This window comes from Symphodus melops (genome assembly GCF_947650265.1).
Source record: "Symphodus melops genome assembly, chromosome: 1".
Classification (NCBI taxonomy): domain Eukaryota; kingdom Metazoa; phylum Chordata; class Actinopteri; order Labriformes; family Labridae; genus Symphodus; species Symphodus melops.
This window is the reverse complement of record NC_136691.1, coordinates 34551374-34577554: the sequence shown is the minus strand read 5'-3', so window position 1 is coordinate 34577554 and position 26181 is coordinate 34551374. Positions and strand designations below refer to the sequence as shown.

The 26181-nt window shown below is 41.4% G+C and overlaps 1 protein-coding gene across 2 annotated transcripts; it reads right to left on the bottom strand.

Moving 5' to 3' along the window:
- Nucleotides 1-307: 307 nt before the first annotated feature.
- apba1a (amyloid beta (A4) precursor protein-binding, family A, member 1a) lies at nt 308-24583 on the bottom strand. 2 transcript variants are annotated; one of them, XM_079351429.1, is made up of 14 exons: nt 24492-24583; nt 17598-19220; nt 11031-11129; nt 10883-10922; nt 9955-10100; nt 9431-9463; nt 8644-8730; nt 8158-8343; nt 5706-5885; nt 5053-5265; nt 4851-4970; nt 4616-4756; nt 3584-4516; nt 308-3047 (listed from the first exon to the last, which is right to left on the bottom strand). In XM_079351429.1, exons 2-13 carry the CDS (start codon nt 19098-19100, stop codon nt 4445-4447), a joined length of 2820 nt encoding a protein of 939 aa, XP_079207555.1. In that variant the 5' UTR covers nt 19101-19220; nt 24492-24583; the 3' UTR covers nt 308-3047; nt 3584-4444. The 2 variants fall into 2 exon arrangements, with proteins under 2 accessions (XP_079207555.1, XP_079207556.1); XM_079351430.1 differs by having other exon boundaries at nt 3626-4516.
- Between the last annotated feature and the right edge of the window lie 1598 nt (nt 24584-26181).

The window sequence follows — 26181 nt, the reverse complement described above, 5'->3', positions numbered from 1 at the left end:
CAGATGCGTCTTGGATAGGAAAAACATGCTTACTTGTTTGACATTTTAGGACTTTTGGACTCCTGAATGATGAGCTTTGTTTAGATTTTATTGTTTTATTTGATAAATATAATAGTCCGAAAGTCTAGGCCCCTTTGTTTAATGTTCAGTTTCTAGTTCAGCTCAGCAAAAGAAGGCCCCTAATGGTCCTCTGTCAGTCCTGCTGGCTCCTGCTTGTGTTTTTTTCATCAGCGATCCATTTTTCTAATGGGAAGAGAGCTGGATCAAGTGAGGTTAAACAGTGTCAAACAGAGTGAATAATAATCAGTTGGAGTTGCTATTTCAGTCCTTTATTGTTGTAAATACAGTAACAAACATGTTGCTCTGCTACACGAGCATTGCTCCAACAGAACGGCACAGGAAAAGCTTGCAAATAAAAAAAAACATTGCTGCTGCTATACAGAAAGAGTTTATAGTTCTTTTTTTTTTTAGTTAATGTTACATTCAGAATGAGTGCACTTATTAACTCTGTAAGCTAAACAGCAGCCTGCAGCACTTAGCTTCATTATGTCAGGTTAGCTTACAGAGCCTGACAGACCACACAGAGGAAGAAATCACACACACCCAGACACACACACACACTCACACTTTAAATAATCTGTGCTCTTTATATACATGAAAGGTATTTTACAGTTTCCTACATTCACCTTTAAACTTGTTTCTCTACACACAGCCTTTACATGAATTTACTTTACAGTTCATATGTCATATTATATATGTGGAGATTATATATCCAACATGAGTAAACACACGCACACAACCACACATGGAGCATGCTCAGTAAGGCCGAGATGAGCTTCATGTAAACAGAGAATATAAAAGATATTTAAATATACATGTCTTAGCTTTGAAGTCAGAGAGGTGTTTATAATAAACAGTCCTTCAACATGAACAATATGAAATAAAATAACAGCTTCATAAAGAAGACATGAACATATGCAGGCATAATAATAATAATAATATACCAGTTTAACAGGTGCTTACATGTGTTGTAGTTGAACATTTAAGAGACTTTAGATGTTTGAGCTTTACAAGAGGGCAGCATTAAAGAAACCTTCGTTTGATCTTTACTGTATCAATCAAAAAATCAGAAGTTGACGAGAATAATCTGTTATAAACCTCAGAAAACCAGTAATCTCCTCAGCAGTCTGTGTCAGAAAAGTTTAGTGGAGGCACACACGGACTCAACAACAGTCAGACTGACAACACTAAATTTACACCTGTTTCACATTTAAGGTAACTGAATCTGCTGAAAAGGACAATAAATCAAAAATGCACTTTGAAAAAGGCAGATATTGAGAAAGAGAACATTCAGAAAATTAAACATACAGGACAAAACATTACAGAAATGTCGTCCCATTACATCCAGTCTTAGGATAAGCACCATTTATGCTTTAACATACCTTTTCTGTGTATGAATATAAAATAGTTTCTAACTACTCCAAAACATAAGAATAAGAACCATAATGTTTAAAATGATCCCTTTAGTTTTCAAATAACTGATCTGCAGTGAAACTGACATTCAGGTGAAACATTAATTATCACTTCTACCATGGTCAATGCTCTAGTCTAGTCTGACCTCAGTTTACCTGGCCAACCATTAAGCTCTTTGCTTCAGGCTGATCACAGTAAACATGGCTGACCAATTATTGGTAAAAATATTTGTGTTGATTTAGGGATGATGAGGTACTAGCTGGATAGCTAGCTAGGCTTGTTCTTAAACATACTGCCATGTTATATTTACCAACATAACACACTCGTTTTGAAGTGTCTTACTTGCTGGGTTGGAAAAGTTTCCATTGGATTTAAGTATGTAGGGATATATTATTAAAATGCAACTGATTGAAAGTTATTATTTGTTTTCTTTTGTAAAAGTGACCATAGTATTAGCAGAATAATGCCCAACTCAGTGTCCCCTATGAGGTTTATATGGACTCCAGTTTGCCGTCATCCAGGCTGTCCTTGAATGCCTGATAATGGACACCTGGTCAGGTATTCTGACTTTCTTAAGGGAGAACATTAAACATTAAGAATTTGAAAGATGTCCTACTCTCTAACCTTTATTCATGTTAATAGCTAAATGTATTATGAATGAGTGAATTAAAACACATCAAGCATGTAGACATTAAGATATATTATTAAACACATGGAGAAACTTTCAGTCGTTCATTCAGATTTGGTGAGTCAAAGATGCTACATGAGTTTCACGAATAATAAAATGCTCTTTGGTGATTCATGTCAATGATAAACATTTACTAAAAATGAAAATATGTATTCTAACTTTGACGATAACTTTTGAGAACTGCAGCTGGATAGATTAGTTTGTTGCTCTCTAAAAGGTTCTTACTTTTCTCTCAGACAACCTGTTCTATGCAGTTAACCCGTCACATTAAAAGCCTTGGTTTTAAAAGACATACACTTTACTCTGACAAGAAGGATTTTGTGAAATATCTGCATTAGACAACAGATTTCTCTGAGAGTAAACAGATTTTGTCAGTTTCTTTCTTATCATGATATGTTGTTACATGGTGTTAGTTTAATGTGCCTGTACATGGTGTTACTTTGATGTGTTGTTACATGGTGTTACTTTGATGTGTTGTTACATGGTGTTACTTTGATGTGTTGTTACATGGTGTTACTTTGATGTGTTGTTACATGGTGTTACTTTGATGTGTTGTTGTTACATGGTTTTGTTACATGTTGTTACTTTGATGTGTTGTTGTTACATGGTTTTGTTACATGGTGTTAGTTTAATGTGCCTGTACATGGTGTTACTTTGATGTGTTGTTACATGGTGTTACTTTGATGTGTTGCTGTTACATGGTTTTGTTACATTGTGTAACTTTGATGTGTTGCTGTTACATGGTTTTGTTATATGGTGTTACTTTGATGTGTTGTTACATTGTGTAACTTTGATGTGCTGTTACATTGTGTAACTTTGATGTGTTGTTGTTACATGGTTTTGTTACATGGTGTTACTTTGATGTGTTGTTACATGGTTTTGTTACCTTGTGCTACTTTGATGTGTTGTTGTTACATGTTTTGTTACATGGTGTTACTTTGATGTGTTGTTACATGGTGTTACTTTGATGTGTTGTTGTTACATGTTTTGTTACATGGTGTTACTTTGATGTGTTGTTACATGGTGTTACTTTGATGTGTTGTTGTTACATGTTTTGTTACTTGGTGTTACTTTGATGTGTTGTTACATGGTGTTACTTTGATGTGTTGTTGTTACATGTTTTGTTACTTGGTGTTACTTTGATGTGTTGTTACATGGTGTTACTTTGATGTGTTGTTGTTACATGTTTTGTTACTTGGTGTTACTTTGATGTGTTGTTACATGGTGTTACTTTGATGTGTTGTTGTTACATGTTTTGTTACATGGTGTTACTTTGATGTGTTGTTACATGGTGTTACTTTGATGTGTTGTTACATGGTGTTACTTTGATGTGTTGTTGTTACATGTTTTGTTACATGGTGTTACTTTGATGTGTTGTTGTTACATGTTTTGTTACTTGGTGTTACTTTGATGTGGTGTTACATGGTGTAACTTTGATGTGCTGTTGTTACATGGTTTTGTTACATGGTGTTACTTTGATGTGTTATTTCATTTTGTTAGTTGGATGAATATTCGATGTTCTAAATCATGTAGCGCTAAGCTACTTCAGCTGTTTTGTATAGTTCCACTGTTGCGGTTACAGCCGAGTGTGAGAGCTCTGTGTATGAAATATCAAACATGTAATGCTTAGATTAAAATGAAGCAGCAGACATGGAATATGAGGGAAATTGAAAACGGTTCAGTTTGTCTGTGTTGTGCAGAGTACAGAGCTGTACAGTGTTTCATAAGTTTCATTAAAGTGACACATACACAGTACTTTGTAACATTTAAGTAATGTAACACATTTGTACAGGATTTATGAATTTAACACTTTAGTAAAATATTTGTACTGTAGTTAGGATGAGGGTGTGAAAGTGAAAGCAGGCTGCTCTTATGTGACATGTTTCCACAACAGGAGGAAATAAAAGCACATCAAACAGGTAGAGGTCTGACAGTGAGATAGCAGCGTGGCAGAAAGCAGAGTCAGGCTTTGAAGGTCAGGACTTGCTGTGCAGGCTTCCTTACAGTCAACAATCATGGTTAAGTGCCAAGCTCAGAAAAATAAGGTTTCTAACTTTTGCTTTCTCTTTTTTAACAATGACATAAACCGTGTGAATTTCTCAATCGGAACATTAAAGACACTTCAGAAAAGACTGACACATGTTCAGATATAAATTCAAGCAGAGATCAGGTGATTCAGTTGTAAACCATTTGTTACTCATTTTACCTTTAAACACAGTAACAGATGATGAAGACGAGGCTGCAGAACCCAACAATGCAACCAACATGGGGGGCTTTGTCTATTTAAATGTAAACAGGCTGCTCCTGAGCCGTCAGCAGACGGTACATGGCAGCAGGCATTGTCTTCATGTGGATCTGAGACAGAAACAACAAAGGTTTAAATTCAGAGAACAATTGAAAGTAAGCATTTTATCAAGAATGTGAAGACTAGCTATGTGCTCAATGATCTCTCACCTCTCCCACAGCGTTGGACAGGATGTGGACAATCTTTTCGTGGGGTGTGGCCACTACGCTCTGGCTGTTGATCTCGATGATGCGATGACCAACTCTGACCCCACCCCTCTCCGCGATGCCCCCCCGCATCAGGCTACAGATCTAATGATTAAACAGAGCATTTGTTATCTTGATGAACAGAACAGCAAATCAGAAGTCCAATTCCATCAAGAAACAGAATGACAAGACTACCCACAATGCCGTTCTGCACACTAAAGCCCAGTTGGTAGCGGAGGTCAGGCCGTCTGATGAGTACGGTGGTCACCGGGGGACATCTGACAATGTTCAGTTTGATGCGAGCCTGGTTTTTCAGACCCTGAGGAGAGAATTTGAGAAGTCTAACCTGTGCTCCCTGAACCATAGAAGTGTAATGTCAGTTATCAAAAATGAAGACACACCTTGATGATGCTCTGGCAGGTAGACAAAGGAAGTCCCACCAGACTGGTCCCATTGATGGACATGATCTGGTCTCCAATGTTCAGTCTGCCAGACCTCTCTGCTGGACCGGCATGCGACATGTTGGCAATGATGACGGTGGGCAGGATGGAGCCCCACCCACTCTCCACGATGACCACACCAAGGATCTCACCCTTACCTTTCTCTATGAGCACCTGAGGTCACAGCAGGTCAGCCAGTAAGAAAACAAAAAAACCAAAACAGAAATACTGCAGAACATTTTAATTACTGAACAACTGTCTGAGACAACACACAGACAGAAACTATTCTGAAATCTATTCAAATGTTTTGGAAAATGGACAGAAGAAACAAAGCATCTAATAGTCAGACTTATAGAAACAACACATAATCAGAACATCTAAAAAAAACAGACCAAACAACACACATTTTATAATCATCATAATAGAAAAATATTTAACATTATTTTTTTTAGTTTAGATTATTTTTTGATGTACCGTTGGTGTAGTGATTGACACTTTTTGATGGAACAGCTCTAGCAGATTAAACATCATGAATGGGTTTGTGGGCTAATGATAATTTTAATTCACAACAAATTCCAATCAAAGAATACTTCTTCAGATTTTTCTGTACTCACATCTTTGCAGTTCTCGGACTTGGAGAAGTGGATCAGGTCGTCGTTGTACATGTCCTGAGTGTTGAGCAGGTCGCTGTACTCCTTTTGGCTCAGGTCCTCCGGGTTAATACCGTTAGCTCGTAAGAACTCCTGGTACGCTACGCTGAATGCCTGTCCAATGGACTGAGCGATCAGCTGGGCCTGAGGGGGCAAAGATATTTATATATATATATATTTTATTATTATTGTTCGAATGTGATTACTACCCATGGGTTCTTCACAAAGCAGCCTCTTCCAAGTGTGTGAGCATGTGAATGGATGAGCATGTCCCACCATCTGTTCTTTTTCTTTTGACTGATTCTCTTATTATATATGCTTCCTCTGGGTTGTATTATGAGGAAACATTCCATACATGTTCACTATTATGCAGATGATACTCAGCTATACGTATCAATGAAGCCTGATGATACCAATCAGTTATGTAAACCAGGAGAATGCCTTAAGGACATTTTGCTGTTTAACTCAAACAACACTGACGTTATTCTATTTGGCCCCGACTTTCCTGGACGGGGACAGCCTGGGATCCAGCTCCACCTTTATGAATTTGGGAGTTCTATTTGCCCATGTTTTTGTTACCTCCAGGTTGGATTAATGTAATTATGTTATCAGGCTGCCCTGGTAAGTCTCTAAACACCCTTCAGTTGGTCAAAAATGCGGCAGTTCTTGTACAGAATAAAACTAGGTAGAAAGATCACATTAGTCCTGTATTGGCTTCTCTGCAAGGCTACTAGACTATCATTTAAAATCCCTCTTCTCACAAAGCTCTTAATGGCCAGGCACCATCTCATCTCAAAGAGCTGATAGTGTCGTATTTCTCTTCGAAAACATTACGCTCCCAGAATGATGCTCATCCTACAGTCTCTGAGGGCCTGATTTACTAAACGTTTGTGTGTATTAAAACGTGTGCAAACTTGATACCACCAGCAAAAACTGGGCTATCTGATCTACTAACAGCGTGCAGTGAGGATTGCGTCTTTCATATGAGCAACGATGGCACGAGTGGCACACACACTGAGCACCAGTGCCACAGAGGACTCGCTGCTCCTGCGCAATGTATGACAATTCATTCAAAAGAGGGAGGGAAGAAAAGAGAGGCCGTGTTTAATACCGAGGTTTTCTTATAAGCCACGTTTTCCTTTTGTTATATTCATATTTATCTGCTATAACTTGAAAATACTGGACGTTCATTTGCTTCTCACTAATACCTATTTTGCGCCTGCAGTCGTCCAGCTTTCCGTCCAAACTCTCTGGGACATAAACCAGTAGAACGCGCAAAAGCCTGACAGAAATACGACCGCCTCCACAAGGTTTGCACCTGACGTCATTCACGCAAATGTTCTTAGTAAATCACCCGCAAAAATGCCCACAAACAAAAAGTGCAAACTTTTGCAGTGAACATGCAATTTAGTACTCTTTAATTGAGATCTTAGTAAATCAGGCCCTTAATGTACTATGGGAGATGGAGCCTTTAGTTACCTGGCCCCTCTCTTTTGGAATCATCTACAAGTCAGGTCTGAGAGGCCGAGACTCCCTGTACTTCAAAGAGTAGCCTTAAAACGTTCCTTTTGATAAAGCTCACAGTTAGGGCTGGCGTAGGTATGGACCAGCTCAGACAGACTGCTATAGGATTGGACTGCTTGGGGAACGGGCACCTTAAGCTCCTGCCTGCAAATCTTTATGTACAATTTAATATACCACCCATATACTGTATCATACTGGGAGCTCCTAAGTTCCCTTGTCTCGTAGGTTCTTCTTGATCGTTTGTGTGGAGGGCCCTGGTCCTGACTGTGGAGTCTGATATCAGCCTTACATCCATCATCATTATCATAAATATTACAGTGAATCTTAGAGCTGCTCAACTACAACATCTATAATTAACATAATCAGTCCTCCCTTTTTCATCATCATTACAGTTGCTAATGTTAATATGAGACGGGTCGGTTTATTATCATAGATGTTACTGCTCATACTACACATACCTTTATCATTATTACTGACATTGTCACTATACATGTATCTTATTCATTGATGTTGCTGTTGCTCTGTTTCTCTCCATCCCTCTCTTTCTTACTGCATCTCCATCTATCCCACTTTTCAAGCTCAACACAGTTGCAGTAAATGTCTGTTCAATATGTGTCTGGTTCTGCTCAAGGTTTCTGCCTCTTAGCAGGCAGTTTTTGGTGGAGTGCGGAGGCTTCAGAATAATTCACTGTTTGACCTTTTTTTTCAATGTTGTACCAACACTATTTAATTGATGTTTGTAAATCTCTTTCTTGATGACCATAATGAAGACCACAAGTCGAAACACGTCGGGCTAATTTGTTAATAAAGTTGACCTTCTTACTACAAGTATTGCTGGAGCACCTCTAATAAATACAGTATGCCCGTCAATATTTAATAAGTTCAGACTTACGTCATCGGACTCGAACACGTGACAGATCATCTTGTACTGCCGCTTGCTCTCCTGACCCGGGTCTGACGCCTCCAGGTTCTCCTGGGAGTCTGGGCGGGGCATCCTGCGGCGAGCCATCAGAACCACCACGTTCCCGATGTCAGCAATGTAGGAAATGGTCCTCAGAGGATGATCCATCATGGTGTCCTGGTGAACAGAGAGACAAAAACAAACAAAGTTTATAGAAATCTGAGGAACAAACTAAGCAAAAAAAAATCAACACAGCCGACATCATAACCGTGTTACGTGATCTGTTCTGTAAACTATTAAGCGATTATAATCTGATGTTTGTTCTGATTCAACGTCTCAGATATGAGCTGCTTCATTTCTGACAGGGAGTCTCTCCAGACCAATGAGAAGTGTAAATAAGTAAAATCCTGCTGATAATAAAAAAGTGATGAGGCTGATTAAAGTGTTGTGTAACAGTGTGTGTTTTTTGTGCTTCACCTGTGAGTCGGCATTCAGCACTTTGATTCTCTGTGTGGAGATGAACAGATCCACCTCTGTCATTGGCTGAGGCTCACCTTCAGGAGCCTGCACACACACACACACACACACACACACACACGTCATTCTTTGTTGAGTTTCTCAAAGTCGGACTATCACCTATTTACTCTTCAATGATAACATTTCAATCCGACCTGAACTGGATTAGACATTCTGAGCATGCTCCACAGTTTCCAAGCTGGGCTTTAACCAGGAAGTCAAACATCATAAATGTTTAAGGAGAAACATGACGAAGGTATCAGAATGGAGAGTGTTGGAGAGAGAGCCAGCCGAGAGACATGGGACATGGTGAGTCAGTCGGAAGAAGTCAACATGTTGGAGGAAACGGATCGAAGGAAAACAACGAATGACCGCCGTTGATTGTTTCGTACGTGAAGTGAGAGGTCAGCTGGAAGAATGTCCAATAGTAACTCGCTGAAATGAGGCATATCTCCACTGAACTGAGCTCTACTGGATAGGGATCATACTTCTTTCAATAAATAAAATCTCTTCCAATGCTTCTGTACTTGGACAAGGACAGTAGTCCTTAATTACTGTCAGGACAATTCCAACCAAAAACTTAAAAAGTGTATCTGGAGGACGTTCCCTACCCTGTCTTTAACTCAGCATGTAAACACACTGTCTCTCTTTACAGACAGAAAGCAGGAGAAAAAGAGCTCTTTACAAACAGAGAGAGAGAGAGAGAGAGAGCAGGGGAGGAGGAGTGACGGGTAAACAGATACTTCACCTTCTTCCTGTTTTGTGCAACTTTTTGGGCTGTCTGCAGGGATAAAAGAGAGAGAGAGAAGAGTTAGAGCTCAGACTGATCACAGGTTGTTCTATCACACCTGAACTCACAGAGAGGTTGTGTGATCAAAGCTGGTGATGTGTATACAAACAGTTAAAATGTGGAGATACATCAATCTTAAATCTAAGCTAAAATAGATTAAATCTGCTGTCAGGTCGTAATAATCATATTCCAATATGTTCATACTATAATCACTGATGGAGTCTACTGACACCATAGAGCTTTGTATCAATGGATTTGCAGTAACCCTATTCTGCCAGAAGAGGTCTCTGTGGTTTTAACTGAAAGTATTTCCTGTACAGAAACGTCATCGTTTGTTTACTTATTAAAAAGAATTGACTTCCTTTTATTGACTATGACAGTAAATGTCTCTGAGGTCAGCTCTGAGGATTTAAACCTGGCTGATAAAAAGAAACATGTTACAACACATAAAGTAAAAAACGGTTGGTAACAATTATATCCACCTTTATCTTGCTGACAGCCTCCTGCGCCTGCATCATTCGTACGTTTTTGGAAGGCGTTTTGTCTGACAGCAGCTGGGTGGAGCCGAGGTAGTTCGCAGCAAAGATGATCCCATCGATCAGGTCCTCAGGGTCACATGGTCCTGGAACTGAAGGGGGGGGGGGGGGGGCTCAGTGTCAGTGTGTAAAATAATGAAGCCCACCTACACACAAACACTTTATTGTATATGATTTAAACTAATTCATCTCACCATGTTACACATCATGTCATCAGACATTTTAACAGTCATGAATACAAATGTAAAGTAAGAAAAGTATAAATAAGAAGCAAAGCGAATAACAAATACATGTAAATAAAAAACGTCCTTGTCGTTAAGTGAACTAACTTCTTAATGGAAATGTTGACTGCTGATAACACAGAGTATTCATCTATGATGTGTTTTCTCTGAATCATCTGTGAAAACTAAGAATGATGAGCATCTGGTGAATCCATTACCCTTAATGATACACACGCACGCACGCACGCACGCACGCACGCACGCACGCACGCACGCACACACACACACACACAATTAGTAGTCTGATGAACTGTTTTGTGGTTATTAATTGAATATTATGATCTGAAGTCAGATCACCTCTTGAAATGAAAACGACACGTCTTCGTTTAAAGCAGTGAGTAGAAAATAAATAACTTGTATTTGACTTATTTTTGTTTGTGTCGTCTTCCCTAAAGACTAAATCGGTCCAAACAACGGACCTTGTTTCCATGCTGTAGATTTGATGTGTCGTCAAGATTATGTCTTTATTATTGTCCAGCCCAAACACACAGACACACACACACACACACACACTCACACACACACACACACACACGCACACAGAGGCAGCTTCCCTGTTTCTAAACCTCCCGTGTCGAGGAAGGCGCTCTTACCTTCTACATAAGTGGGGAAGGAGGCCAGACTTCTCCTGGACTAAACAGAAACAGAAAAATAAACATACAAACTTCACACAAAATGTGTTAACAATAATATAATCTCTTTGGAATAATAATTAATCTGTTAGTATTACTAAACTCTGACCTCATTAGTGGAGGGGGAGGAGTCAAAGGTGTGGTCCTGCAGCAGGTGGAGACTGGAAGACTCGGCTCCTGGAGGAGACGGGGAGCCAGAACGAGGAGACTGAAGGAGGACGACAAGAGAGACCAAACAATCCTTTTTAAATAGCACATGAAGAGATCAGTATTACACATCATAATGATAGTTTCAGAACATCATGCTTCAGAGGACAAACTCATCTTTAAAACTTAAAGACTGCGCTTTTATATTATAATTATTCTTACCCTGCAGTTTCCTGAAAGTCTCCGCCCGCCTGCTGACCTGTCTTCACTCAACTTAACTGTCAGACACACGCTCGCTGAGCCCTGTTGTTATGCTGCATCTCGTCTCTTCTCACTTCCCCTGTTTTTCACTTTAACTGTCGTCCTGTTAGAACGTTTTTATGAAGGTAACACATCTTTGTGTCACACCTTTTTGTCTGTTATTGACCTTTAGCGTCTCTCCTCCTGCATGTTTACATTTCTACTAAGTGTGTTTGGGCTGTAATTTAATTTTTAATTTGCTTTTTAATTTGATAGATAAAACCATAAAACATATAAAACACAGGCACATAGAACAAAGTGCAACAAGTTACGAGAGAAAGTAAATCGTCAGTCGTCCGTTTGTTGGCCTGTATTACGACTACCTTCGGTGACCTGAACCTCCTGTTGGATAAAGATGAAGCCTGGGACAGTCTGACTGGCTTAGCTTTGGCCTGTATCACATGTGTTAATGTCATTTCTCCTCGTGAGTCATATATAAGCCGTCTGACTCTCCTTAATATTTCTTGTGTGAAGTCAATTTTCTACACATTTCCTTGACAGGGAGGTGCTCAAACTGAGGAGGAGGTTGAGGACACTGAGAGATGTTACTCTATAGGTTTGAGAGAGGTCAGCTAAATCAACACCAGTGGATTTTACTGGTAACTTTAGCAATCCAGTGTGTTTCTGTGTCTGCATAAAAGGTCATTAAACCAGGAGATGAAGCCAAAGGGGAAGATTGCAGTTCAAGAACTGTGTTTATTTAAAACAACCACACAGTTTAGTTTAAGGGGGAAATGGTTAGTCTCAAAGAGAGCCTCTGTAATTTCACTGACTGTTAGTTGATAAATAACATATTCCCACATTTATGACATTGAGCCTCGTCAAAAGTCTGTCCCTAAACACCATTATTTCCTTCTAATGTCCAGATCTTTCATTTACTGACATTTAACTTTAAAAACTTGATAAAAATCCTCCGCCACTCGTCCAGGCGTTGTATCCTCCTCCTGATAACAGACTCACTGTGACTGTGCCATCTGAAAACGTCACAATATGTCTTCCTCATTATGAACTACCTCAGGGTATAAAATGTGTAAAACAGGTGAGAGGACATTTTGTTTTACATCACATCCTGAGAGCTGTCTTACGTTCACTCAAAATCAGAAAACAGGTGGATGTTTGTTGGCGAGAATGAGTTAAAGCACAAAATAAATCTAAAAACAATAAACGCTAAAGAAATTCAGTTGGAATAGATTTATGAACCACTCCTGTTTGTTTTACAGAGTATCTTTCTGACATGTGGAGACAGTTTTTTTTTTTTTTTAAAGGTTTATTTTTGGCCTTTTTGCCTTTATTGATAGGACAGTGGATAGAGTCGGAAACAGGGAGAGAGTGGGGAGAGACATGCGGGAAAGTGGCCACAGGCTGGACGCGAACCCGGGCCGCCCGCGCGAGGAGCAATGCCTCGCAACATGGTGCGCGCGCTGCCGCTGCGCTATCGGCGCCACCGTGGAGACAGTTTTTAATCTTAACTCACCAACATGTTCTTTTAAAATCATTTCTATTAAAGGTCAGATACCGTAAATTCCGGACTATAAGCCGCTACTTTTTTCTCACACTTCGAGCACTGCGGCTTCTACTCCGGTGCGGCTAATGCATGGATTTTTTATGGGGGACAATGAGCTTCTGCCGCAAAAACATTTGACTTCGTCACGTCGGATCTTAATATCAGTCATTTTGCGCTTCATGCACGCACCCTCATGATGGAAAACACACAGAGAAATACATATGATGCAGCTTTCAAGTTAAAGGCGATCGACCTGGCTGTCTAAGAAGCTAACAGAGCTGCTGCACGTTAAGATGACACTGACAGCGACAACAGAGACTGAGGAAGTGAGTAATGAAGTCATTCTGAGGCAGTGAATGGATGGACTTTTTCTTGTGAAATATATTACGGTCATCTTTTTCATCAGCCGTGTTACAGACACCGTCGGCTAGGCTTCGTATTGTAACGGTTCATGTTGTAAAGTCAGTAGTTGATAATGTGTTCATAATTCCGATTATGTTGAGAGTCAGTGAATGCACCAGCGAGAACGTGTTGAGTGGCTGTATGAGAGAACGCTGGGGGAGAGAGTTGGATTGTTACGGCAAGTTATGTGTGTTGCTCTCTGCTGTAAACGGCGTGGTCACGGCCGACAGTGATCGGGTTATTAAAAGTTATTATTTGAACGCTCTCGTCGTCCTTTAACGTCCGTACGGACGCTCCAGTATTTGCGGATGTTACCGGTAGCCTACGTCTGTGTAAATAGCTCTTGTTATAGCGTGGACACCTGCGGCTTATAATCAAGTGCGGCTTATATATGTACAAATACATTTATTTACTTATTTTTAGCCGGTGCGGCTTATATCCAGGTGCGCTCAATAGTACGGAATTTACGGTAATTTGGAAAATACTTTGTGACATCACAAAGGGCAGTAACCCCTCCCCCAGGTAAGTGACACTCCCACAGCTAGGTGTTTGTTCAGCCCTCTAAGTCTGACTTCTCACTGTAAACAATAGAGCATGGTGCAAAGAGCTCAAGCCACACAAGGCCTCCCAGGGGGCGTGGTCAGAAACAGATCATTTGCATTTAAAGCTACAGACACAGAAACCAAAATTAATAGAGGGGTTTATAGGCATGATCAAATACAGGATCAGAGTTCATTATTAGCAAGAAACTTAACAGACATATTTTGGGAAACCTCTGAAACTTACCGGTATTTAAACTGGTTTAAAAAGAGCATATTGTCTGACCTTTAAACCTCAGAAGAAAATCATTAATAATCTCCTCATCTGATTTCATCCAGGTTCATATGTATATTTTTTTCTTTTGAGTTTCTGTCATGACTGAATTGCTCACAGACACTTTAAGGTCCTTGCTGATACATTTCCACTCAGTTTTCTCTTCGTGGTTAAGTTTTTTATATTTTTAAATCTCTGCTCTGCTGCTTCATTACTACCATTGTTTACATTTGATGCGTTACTTGGTTATCCATGTCCTAACATTTAGTCAGGGGTCAACACTACAAGCTCTATCATGCAAGTGCCCATTAAAGTCACATACACAGGGCTGTTTAAAAACAGCAGCGTCTGCTACACAGTCTCGTCTCCTGCTGTTCACACGCGCTAACACACCAGCAGGACGAGCCACAGCTCAGACCCAAAACATCAGAACAGATCATCTCAGAAAGCACAGACACAACACAACCGTCTGCAGGATTCAGCTTACATACACACTCACCTGTCTCTGATCTGACCTTCTTCTGTTCTCACCTGTCCCCTCACTCCGACAGATTTATTCTTTTACTTCTGAACATTTAGAAATAACACTATTCTGACATTACACTAGAATGAAACCTCTGACGCTCAGAAATGAAGCCAACACTTTTGTACCAAAAACTGTCCACTCGAGTCAGTTTGCTCCCCATAGAGCCCTATGGTAAAATGTCAACCTCTACAGCAAAAATAAACATGATTACAGCCTAGTACAAAAAACCTAGCTCTCTATTGATCATTTCATTACTGAGGACAACTGTACAGGCGGCATATTCATACAACTCACTTGTTCAAATAATATTAACACTAACAGACTGTCCAAGAAGTCTGAGCTTCACTTTCTACAACCAGTCACATTCTGCAATTATTTAATGTCATGTTAGCACTAATCAGCAGCTATCTGTGTCAATAAGAACCATAAGCGTTCTATTTGTTACACACTTAGCAAGTAGCAACCACACGTCTTGAAAAATTAAGCCAATGTAAGATCAAAATCCTGCAGTTCATCAAGTGTCCGCTTGAGTTTGGCTCCAAGAGCCCCAAAAGTCACATAAACACCACATTCACACAAAACGCAGACAGATGCATCTGTTTACAGTGTGCCTTATCCATACGTAGCTGACCTAATTGATAATTGGGTGTGATGTAACGGTTTGTCAGAATGTTTAAAACCTGCTTCAGCTCTCAGCCTATTGTTAGGTGAACTGTAAGTTAGGCTGAGACAGCATTTCCAGCGTGGCGGCTGCTGCCGATGAGCTTCTGGAGCCCTCTGCAGTAAAGGCGCTAAAATTATTTTCTGTCTGCCTTTAGTATAGCTGCACTGTTTGTATGTGTGCCTTTGAATTGAATTGAATTGAGTAACAGATGGGTGACGTCACTCAGGCTTCCTCCATTAATATTTACAGTCTTTGGCATGGAGTCAGGAGAGGACGACTGTACCTGTACTTGATTCATTGACCTGTCACCACTTACAGCAGATGTAGGTTAGTGATAAATAGACCCTGATCAGTGTCCACCACAAATAGAATCTCATTCAGTCACGTTCTGCTCCAAAAAATAATAATAATTTGAGGCTAAAATGCTGGACTGGAACTTTCAAAAAAGCGGATGAGGGATGTTTGCTATTTTTCCGGTCTGTTCTGTCCCTTCTTGTGTCCCATGTCAGTTTTGGTCTTAACCTTCAGGTCAGTTTCACAGGTTTGAAAGCACCTGCTCAGGTGTCAGTTCATGTAAGAACGAAGCCTTTAGAAAACGATGACATCATCATCTAATGTCATTCAAAGTCTCTTCTCACAACTTAAAACTATTAAAGCGATTTTACAAAATCACCACAAAAGAGGAGCTAGATGCTGCCCATTTAATATTTACATCCAATATTTGACATCCAACTTTTTTCTCTTTTAAATGTCAGATAGAATGAAAAACATAGAAGTTAAACATCTGTTGCTCTGTAGGTTTATTGCCAAAATGTTTATGTGACAAACAGAAAACTAACTGTAAAATCTGCTTTTAATCCTGATCATCATACTTATCTATTCATGTCAAAAAATCCTTGCTTGTTGTCTGAAACACTGATATGATCGAAACACCATCAGCTACTTCACCTCAGGATCCAATGCATCAAACATCAAATATAATCAAATGAATTGTATCTCTCTAATATACTACCAAACCATCTAACTAAATCATAGACCATGAATGTGTAATAAAGTATGTCATCACACAGGTACCATATTAAATCTATATAACCGTGCACACCTCCTCCTCTGCTCCTTGCTGCTCCTCCTGTTTGCTCTGTTCCTCCTCCAGCTTCTCGACCTGATACATCCAGAAGTTCTCCATGTTTCTCTGAACAAACTAGATCAAGTGAGCCTCAGTAGGTGCTGCAGGTACACTGACGTTGAGAGAGGCTGTAGCTGTTTAAATACAACACCCGAGAGCTCAGGTGACACTCGGGTATCAGGATTCATCTCCATGTCATCAACCTGGAACTGTTAACTGTGTCCCCATTAACGGACACATGAATATACTCGATATATGAACATGATGAGATGAATGTGTGAAACTTCCTCTGTATATTTATATATAACAAATATATCATCTGTATATTAACACACTTTAGATTTTATATTTATGAAATGCACATGTATATGTCCACCTGAATGCTCTATATGAACATTAGATATATTAATGGTTGACTCCTTAGTAACGTCAGCCATCTGTTCCTACAGGGGGCTCCAGAGGTGCATCGGCAGCCGCCATGCTGGAAATCCTGTCTTAGCCTAAATTTGAGAACTGAAGCTGAGGCGGGTTTTAAACCTCCTGACAAACTGTTACATCGCGCCCGGCTGTCAATCACGTCAGCTACACGCCTCACTATGGATAACAGGTACGGTTCTCACAATCAAAACGGAGCCGTTTTTCACCCCACATACAGTGTGTGGCATTAATAACAACAACTAATCAGACCTATTTTGTTTTTGCACCAGGCTGTAAACACGTTCATACACGTTCATTTCCTGTAAAAACAGCTTTTTTTTGGTCTTCCTGAAACCTGCCTCAAGTGGACACTCGACGAACTGCAAGATTTTGCACTTCTGCGTTTGCTTCATTTTTCAACAGCGGCGGCTGCTGCTTTGTATGAACACATGAACGTTATTAAATCCTGAGTTTAGGCTGCAGGTTGTTGTTCGGCTGCAGGTCTGATCTGATGGAAACATTCAAACGTTCCTTTCTCTCTGCCATCTGAGCCTCACTGAATTATTGAACCTGTCTTACCCTCTACCTGTCTGACTCACCTCATCAATAAATCAGGGGGGCACGAGGGAGGAGGAGGAAATCGTCACATGACTGAGAAGTTTGGTCTATTAAACGTTTATTAAAATATATTTCTGACTGATATTTATATAATATCAAATATGAAATGTATAGTTTCAATATTGATAATAATGATCAGACTTTAACTGCTGTACTCACATCGCCCCCTGGTGGTGGCTGCAGGTCGCACTCTGCACTCGGGCTCAGGTCTTGTCTCATCACCCAGACTGGCTCTTTGGGTTCGTCAGGTGTGTAAGGAGACCTGACCGTCCGAGTCTTTACCTCCTCGATGGCCTCCTTTATGTCCTTGATGGCGAGAGAAATGGCGTCTCTCTTCTCCTGACTGCTCCTCGCCGACTCCGCCTCGTCTGAAGGACTCACAGTCAGTTTCCTGCCAAGATTTAATTGTCCCTCAGCTTGATGGTTTTCATCGAATTCAGTTTCAGAGTGGACTTTATCTTCTCCTGGAGGAAGCTCAGTTTCTTCTTCTATGGTGTCTCCAGCAGCGAGATGCAGACTATGAGCACTCATGCTCTGTCTGACCTCGGTCATAGCGTGCTCGACGTCCTCTTCCTGATCGCAGCTGTCAGCGCGTGGATACGGGGCAAACTCTGCCTCCTTCTCTGGACTGTCAGACTCTCCGTCTGAGCGCTCGTCGTAGTGACGCAGACGGGAGCCCACCGCCTCCTGCTGGTGGAAGTCTCCGTCCCCTGCCCGACCCTCAAACAGCTGGAAGCCAGCCCTCCTCTGCTGGAGGGACTCAGCACCAACTCCAGCCGGAGGACCAGAGGACGCCACGTCACAGATTTCCTCGTAAACGTGTTCAGAGAAAGAGTAAATGTCGTACGGCTCAGAGTACGCCTCTTCTGCCAGCCCAGCGTCTAAACTGTCTAACCTCTGATTGGCTGATAATCCTTCCTGCCCCCCGGGAGGACTGAGAGGCTGTGTGTACACATAGTTGGAGTAACCGGTGTTCATCATGTCCTCGGGTTCACCTGGTCTCTGGGGGTTCTGGGTATCAGGGATAGGATCACGTGGGCGGGCATGAGGACTAAAAATGTGTGGATTGACATGATGCTGTTCAGCCTCAGCACTCTCAGTGTATCCCTCTGCTTCTGGTCGTAGCTGGACCTCGTAGTTCCCTGTCTCGTCCTCGGCCTCCGGCTGGCCTTCAGAATCAAGAGACATCACTAGCAGGCCGTCATCGCCCTCGGCGCGGTCTGTGTGGGCGTGGAAGCCGCTCTCAGTGCTGGCTGAGCGTGCGAGCACCGAGTCGTCCCGGTCTCGCTCCTCATCCTCGGTGTGGAGCTGTTGAACACGCTCTGCCTCCCTCTGTTGTCTGAGTCTTTGTCTCTGCTGCTGCGCTCTGAGCCTCGCCTCGCTGTCCCCCTGTCTGCGGTACCGTGTCACTGCGGGTCGGGGGATGGGCAGGTGGGGCTGTGGCAGAGGAGCTTCTGGTTGTGGCTCCACGTCGGGCTCCTCCTGTGGAGAGCGCTGCTGTGCCGCTCTGACTCTGCTGCCAGCACCTCCTCCAGCTTCACTGCGTCTGTAGCGTTTGTCATGGTTGCGGGAACGGCTGTTTTGGTTGTTGTGGCTATGGCGAGGAGGGGCGTCGGTCTCCTCTGTCACTTCCTGGCCAAGCTCCGTCTCCTGGGGGTTCATGGTGGCTGTGGAGGTCTGATAGTGTCAGACTGAGGTTTAAACGCTCATCATCAGCAGGTCAGCATGAAGGATTCTGGGATGGAACCAGCAGGGAACTGGGTTAGGTCAGTGCAAAGGATTCTGGGAAGAGAGTGAAAGTGGAGACAGAAGAACATTTTATTTAATGTTCTAGGTTCTGAAATAAAAAATGTGATTATTCCTATGATAATGCATGTTCATATTTACAGACGCATCGATCTAAACAGACGCTGGTTTGAACCGTGCAAACAGATATCTCTCCTACTGACCGTTAAATCAAACAGAAACAAAGAAACAGAGCTGTACACTGTAGGTATACCATGTACATCTTATTTATGTTAGTATGTGTCATTTATTTTAACAGCCTGTTGTCAAAGCTCATGGATCTGTTATGTTACTTTGTGTTAACAGATTCTTCTTCTTCTGTGGTGTTTGAGATGTGATCCTGTTTGAAAGACGGCCCTCTGTCGGTCACTGTATACAACTCTGGAGTAAACAGAGCGCTCATGTCATTAAATATTGAGGCCTTTCCTCTCCAACAGAGGTTGTCATGGAAACCCCTTGGTAACCTTTATGAGGGAGGTTATGTTATCAAGATGCTCTTCAGTTGTCCCTTTATCCAGAATCCTGCTCCTAAGGATCCTCATGTGTCCCTGTAATGGTTTAATCACTTCTGTTCACACTAGTGATTAGATTAAAGTAGACAAGATAAGATCACCATGGAAACGCTCACCAAAGACCTGGCTGAAAATATGTGCAGGTCACTGAAGACAATGAGCAGAAACTATGACTTTAGGAAATCAGAAATATGTCAGATTTCTGCCCAGAATAAAAAAAAATCTTCTGTTCCTCTACTGCTAACTGTCCACCTAGTGCTACCTGTCTCTTTACTGCTACCTGTCCCTCTACTGCTACCTGTCCCCCTACTGCTACCTGTCCCCCTACTGCTACCTGTCCCCCTTCTGCTACATGTCCCCTTACTGCTACCTGTCCCTCTACTGCTACATGTCCCCCTACTGCTACCTGTCCCTCTACTGCTACATGTCCCCCTACTGCTACCTGTCCCCTTACTGCTACCTGTCCCTCTGCTGCTACCTGTCCCTCTACTGCTACCTGTCCCTCTACTGCTACCTGTCCCTCTACTGCTACCTGTCCCTCTGCTGCTACCTGTCCCTCTACCTCTAACTGTTTTTTTGTTAATGAGCACAGACACAGAGCTGATTGGATAGAACTGTTTTATGACTCAGTATTAAACACTCTCTGCTGTGATTGGCTTGGGATTTACTTTCCTGCATGCTTGTCTATGTGAGCCTGTGTGTGTGATAATGATTACAATCAACATTTTGGACTGGATGACCTTTACACGCACGCACGCACGCACGCACGCACGCACGCACACACGCACACACACACACACACACACACACACACACACACACACACACACACACACACACACACACACACACACACACACACACACACACACACACACACACACACACACACACACATACATACATACAAATATGGATTTATCTATTTGACAAAAACAATAATTTACATGTGTAAATTCCTGGCTACTTATATTAAACTAAAATTAAACTCATAGTTGGACAAATTTATATTTAGGAAAATTCATGGTAGGTAAGGTAATAAGTTCGGTTTAAGTCAGGTTTAGTTCAGGTTTGGTTAAACAATTAGATCTGATTAACATTCCGGTCTAAGTTCAGGTTTAGTTAAATCCAGGTTTATGACATTAAGATTGAATTAAACTTAGGGTTTATTTAATTCAGGGTTAATAAAATTCAGGTTTATTAAATGTAGATTTAGCTAGCTTAACCTTTCTCATTGTCTACTCATTATTCACCAACTCACTTGGTGCAATCATCAGCTCCATTGATACTGGTACGTCTTGGCATAGATTTGACATGCCTTGTTGATATCTCTAATTGGAATATCAAATGCCACCTTAAGCTCAATCTATCAAAGACTGAGTTCCTTGTCATCCCAGTCAGCCCCTTCATGCAACCACAGATCACCATCCAGCTTGGACCAACCACAATCATGCCCACAAAGTCTGCCGTGTGTCATGACAGATGAGCAGCTAACATTTAAGGTTCAAAGGGTCTTGAGTGCTCAGTCTTGTTGATTGGCCCTGTACAAGATTGGAAAGCTCAGACCCTACCTGTAAAACATGCTGCACAGCTCCTGCTACAGGCTCTTGATATATCTCACATTATGAATACTGCAGCTCCTTCGTGGCAGGCCTTCCTGCATGCAGAACCAAACCTCTGCAAGTGAACCAAAACACAGCAGCACTACTGCTCTTTAACCTACCAACACTGTTACCTGAAACCTTACATAATCAATGTGTAATGTATTTGTCTGTTCACAGCAGGCTGTAACAATTAAAGAAAGATGAAACTGATGTAATTGGTGAAGCTAAGTGGAACAAACCTCCAAGCAACAAAAGCAACATCTACAGCAGTCCCTTAAATGTCCACCATTAAACTCTGGGTTGCCTTTGTGCTGGTGGAGCCTCTTGGAGATTGTTTTCAAGTAAATATCAGACAAATAAACTGTCTTGCTGTGCTCTTTATTGTACTAACAGGCCGTCTAACAAGTCAGAGCTCCACTATTTACTGCAGAACATTTTTGCAGGTGAGACATACACCGCGTGTGCCCTGCTGAAATAAAACCAAGTCTTTAATTAACCACGTCTTCACAACGTCTCATCGTCAGTGCACTGAGAAACATGGCCGTCACAACAGCTGAAAATTACTCAATTTCTGCTCTGCAGAAAAGTTCTGTTTAAAAGTCAATGTGGAAACCTGCTAAACTAAATGGATGGCTGTGTAGGTTCAGTGAGTGACCCTGTGAACTGTCAGCTGAATTTGTCTGCATTTTAGTTTTTCATTAAATACATAACTGATGAGAACATTTTGAGATTATGAAGAAGAAGCACACAAAGGGACATTTTCTGAGGACTGTTTTCAACAGGTGCTGTAACAAAGACATCTCCGGACAAATGTGGATGAAAGTCAACAGTTCACAGGGTCACTTGTTAAAGGTAGAGTCAGTAGAAATGTTAGTTGAAGCTTGTAAACACAACAGTCAAATTGGGCTCCTTCTCTTGACCCCAGTGCTATCCACAAGTGAACACTTACTCACTTACCAACACTGCAAGCAACTGCACCTGCCTGTCCAACAGAAAGTAGACGAACTCCAAGTACGCAGGTGAAAATCAACCAGAGGTTCCCCTTTGTTTAGGGGAATGTTTCACATCACTATGATTATATTTCTCTTATTTGCTGCTACGTCCGCATCCGTCATAGTCCCACACCAGCTCCCCGCCCAGAACAATCCAGAGTCACTTAAAACAAAGCAGAAGATCAGAATCAAGGCAGAAGACAACGTCTCTGCAGACACAGAGAAGGGAACAGTTACTGACTCTACCTCTGAACCGACACAAGGTTCATACACAGAGGAAATTGTTATGAAACGAGTGCTAACTGTACTGATGTGATGTTACTATTATTTATTGATGTTAGTTATGATCTCAGAATGACCATAACAATAGCCTCCTCCATTTTCATCATGTTTGAAATTTACATCCTGCACATCAGGCAGGTCTGAGCTCTCTGGTCTGCCCTCGAGTGGTATTCTGCAGTAACACGCGTCACGCACAGTCAAGTGTATTTACAATTAAGCTCATGAAGTGCCCACAATCACAAGGTGAAACATCAAGTATGTCTCCAGCCTAACATTATTTTACTTACGTTAGCTCTATTTAGTAGCTTTCTGTGTCAGTGAGAACCATACCTGTCACACCGGTCTATACTGTATGTGCAGCCTGTGCATGGACTAAGGTTTGCTGTGGATCTTATCTGCAAAGAAGATTCTGTCGTGCGAACAATCCTGCACACTCTCTAAATTGCACAAATATGTTGGTGAAGTTTCCCCACAGAAACGTTATCAGTATACTCATTACACACACTTACACACCCGTCTTATGAAACAGATTTTTTTTAAGCCTAAGCACTTTTCGATACTTTGTTAAAACAATACAGATTGAATTGTTTAAACAAGTAAAACTTATGGAGGTATTGACAACCTTCATTTCAGGGCTTTGGTCCAAAGGAGGAGTTTTTTAGGTTGTAAATAAATAGTTTATACATCTGTTTCATGAGATACAGTAGCTATGTAGGACTGGAATTAGTCAATGTAAATGTGCATGCAAACTCCTGTACACAGTCACACTTGCATAAACTAACTATAAATGTTTTGGGAGAAAAGCCGTTTCAATCAATGTCTTTCAGCCATTCAGACAGTGTGCAGGAGTTTGCATGCAAACTTTTTCAAGGACTGAAATCTTGGACACCTTCGTTATGAGTCCATAAGAATTTAAGAGGATGCAGGCTATATGATGGCTCTATGATGGTTGGATGAAATGTATTGTGCCAAAATTACTGTATGCACTTTGGTCCGCCTTGGCTGTTTTAAATGTGCAATATAAATAAAATCGACTGGACTTGTCTTTACATGTTAAGAAGAAAACCTGACTGTGGGTGAAAGGTGATGGTTAACTCATTAACCAGGTATGAAGAAATATCTCTGCTCAACATCACCTTTATGGTTTATGACAGAAATGAAGCCCTGTGAAGAACCAAAAATTTACAATCAGGTTTACTTAGTCAGGCAGAAACAACAACAACAACAACACACACACACACACACACACACACACACACACACACACACATTTCTTTTTTAATAGGCCGATAGGCCTGAATTCAAAAACAGTCATCAGATATTCCTATGTGGGAAAGAGGATGTATCTGCGTGTTCAACATCTGTTGTAACCATGACAACCGCAGACACATTCGGCTGAAAGTCATCCATTAACACGGTCACTCTTTAAACCGTAACACCGGACCAAACTGCGCCTCTGCACCTGCCGACAACAACAGGGCCTCTGTGCTCCGTTAACCCCCCCCCCCCCCCCCCCATCACCACCATCACTCACTCACACATACACACACACACTCACTCACACACACACACACACACCACCCCCTCACACCGGCACACAGATCCTGCAGGTCCAGCTAGGTCCGGCTCAGTATTGTCCCCGTCCTGAATGCGCCTTGATGATGTTTTATAAATCAGAGACACCGAGCATAGAAGCGGCGGGACGGTAACGGTCCTCCGTGATCCCATCTGCAGCTTCATCCCCCCCGACACACACACACACACACACACACACACACACACACACACACACACACACACACCCGGCTGTGTGGGGAGGGAGGGTGTCAACAAACACAAAGCCAGAATCAAACTGAACCGGACCAGACCATAACTCACCTTCATTCAAAGAAGAAGACGAATCAGGTCCGCCCCGCTGCTGCTGCTGTCCTCCATCTTCCCTCTGACTGTGTGTGTGCTGCCCCTCCCTCCTACACGCCACACACACACACACACACACACACACACACACACACACACACACACACACGCACATAGCCTCCGGTGGCTGCCGGATCTGTGACGATCCTCAACAAAGTAAGCATAATATAATTTTTTTTTAAAAACAACAAAAAAAAAACAATTCCCAACACATCGCCATTTAGTTCATTAAAATAGTGTAATAATAAGTGTAAAAAAAATAGACATTGATATGTTAAGAAATATATAGCAGCCTTTCAAAAACATAGACCTAATAGTTTTTGACTACAGCCTTGCTTCTTGAATTGCCCCCAAGGGACAAATACACGTTTTTTTTAATTTAATTGACTAAAAGGGCAAATAGACAGGAATGAGTCTAAAACAAGGAAGCGAGTTAGCATTTTAGTAGCATTTTAATGCCAAGGGTTCCTAACTATAAGTCCATGGGGATTTGTAATGGGTTTGTGGTGAAATAAGGTCTGTGGTTAACACAAGCTTAAGAGATGCTGAAGTTTTTGTTAGACGAGATATCTATGTCAGCTAACAGCCCAACCTGTGAATTTTAAAGTTTTAAGCATCCTTAAAATGGCGGTTGTTCACAAGAAGCTAACTGAGACTACAGTGGTTTTTCAGTGCTCTTGCAAATATATGCTTAAGATACAGTTTTGCTAGCTTGTCAAAACCACTGATTAGATGGATGAAGCGTAACGGTTGTGAGGACAACATAAACTGACCGTGGTGTAGTTCCCTTGTAGCAAAACGTTAGCTTTTTACTTCTCTTGGTTGCGTTAACTCTTCAAACATCATTTAAATGATGTTCATCTGTAAAGATTATCCCGCTGAACAAAACAGCAACGCATCAGAAACGTGTGTTTGACACAGAACTTATTTTCTGCAATGATCCAAAATCCAATGCAAAAATCCCATAGGCGAATTTTTGTAGGAACCACCGGCGCCATTTTTTCGGGTTGGCCTACAAAAATACGTCATAGCGCACATAGTACCCGTGAAGTAAAATTTTCCATAACAATGTGAACTGGCCCTTTAAGACGGAATGTAAAATGTTATTAGAATGACATCACACATCAAAGCGCTTTTATCTGGATTCCAAAGTTTTAGAAATCTTTAGGACCTCCTGATGTCTGCATTACCCTGAAGGAAGCTTGTTAGAGAACACATTTCTTGCAGCACCAAAGAACTTAACTGTTGATTTAATCCTGGTTACTTTCAACTCTGTTTTAACATTAAGGTAAAGCATTTTCTTAAAGCTGAGAAAATGACCAACATGCAATCAAGCAAAAAGATCACGATGGACAACAGCCTCTCTTATTCAGATTTTTCGAATGGCGAGAAGATTTATGTAGGTCTGTCCAATACAGAAAGGTCGGCTCGATCTTGTGTAACAGATAGATCTGATACATCTATCAAAACAGAAATGTCAGATAGATCTTGTTTATCAGATAGAGCCGATACATCTATCAAAACAGAAATGTCAGATAGATCTTGTTTATCAGATAGAGCCGATACATCTATCAAAACAGAAATGTCAGATAGATCTTGTTTATCAGATAGAGCCGATACATCTATCAAAACAGAAATGTCAGATAGA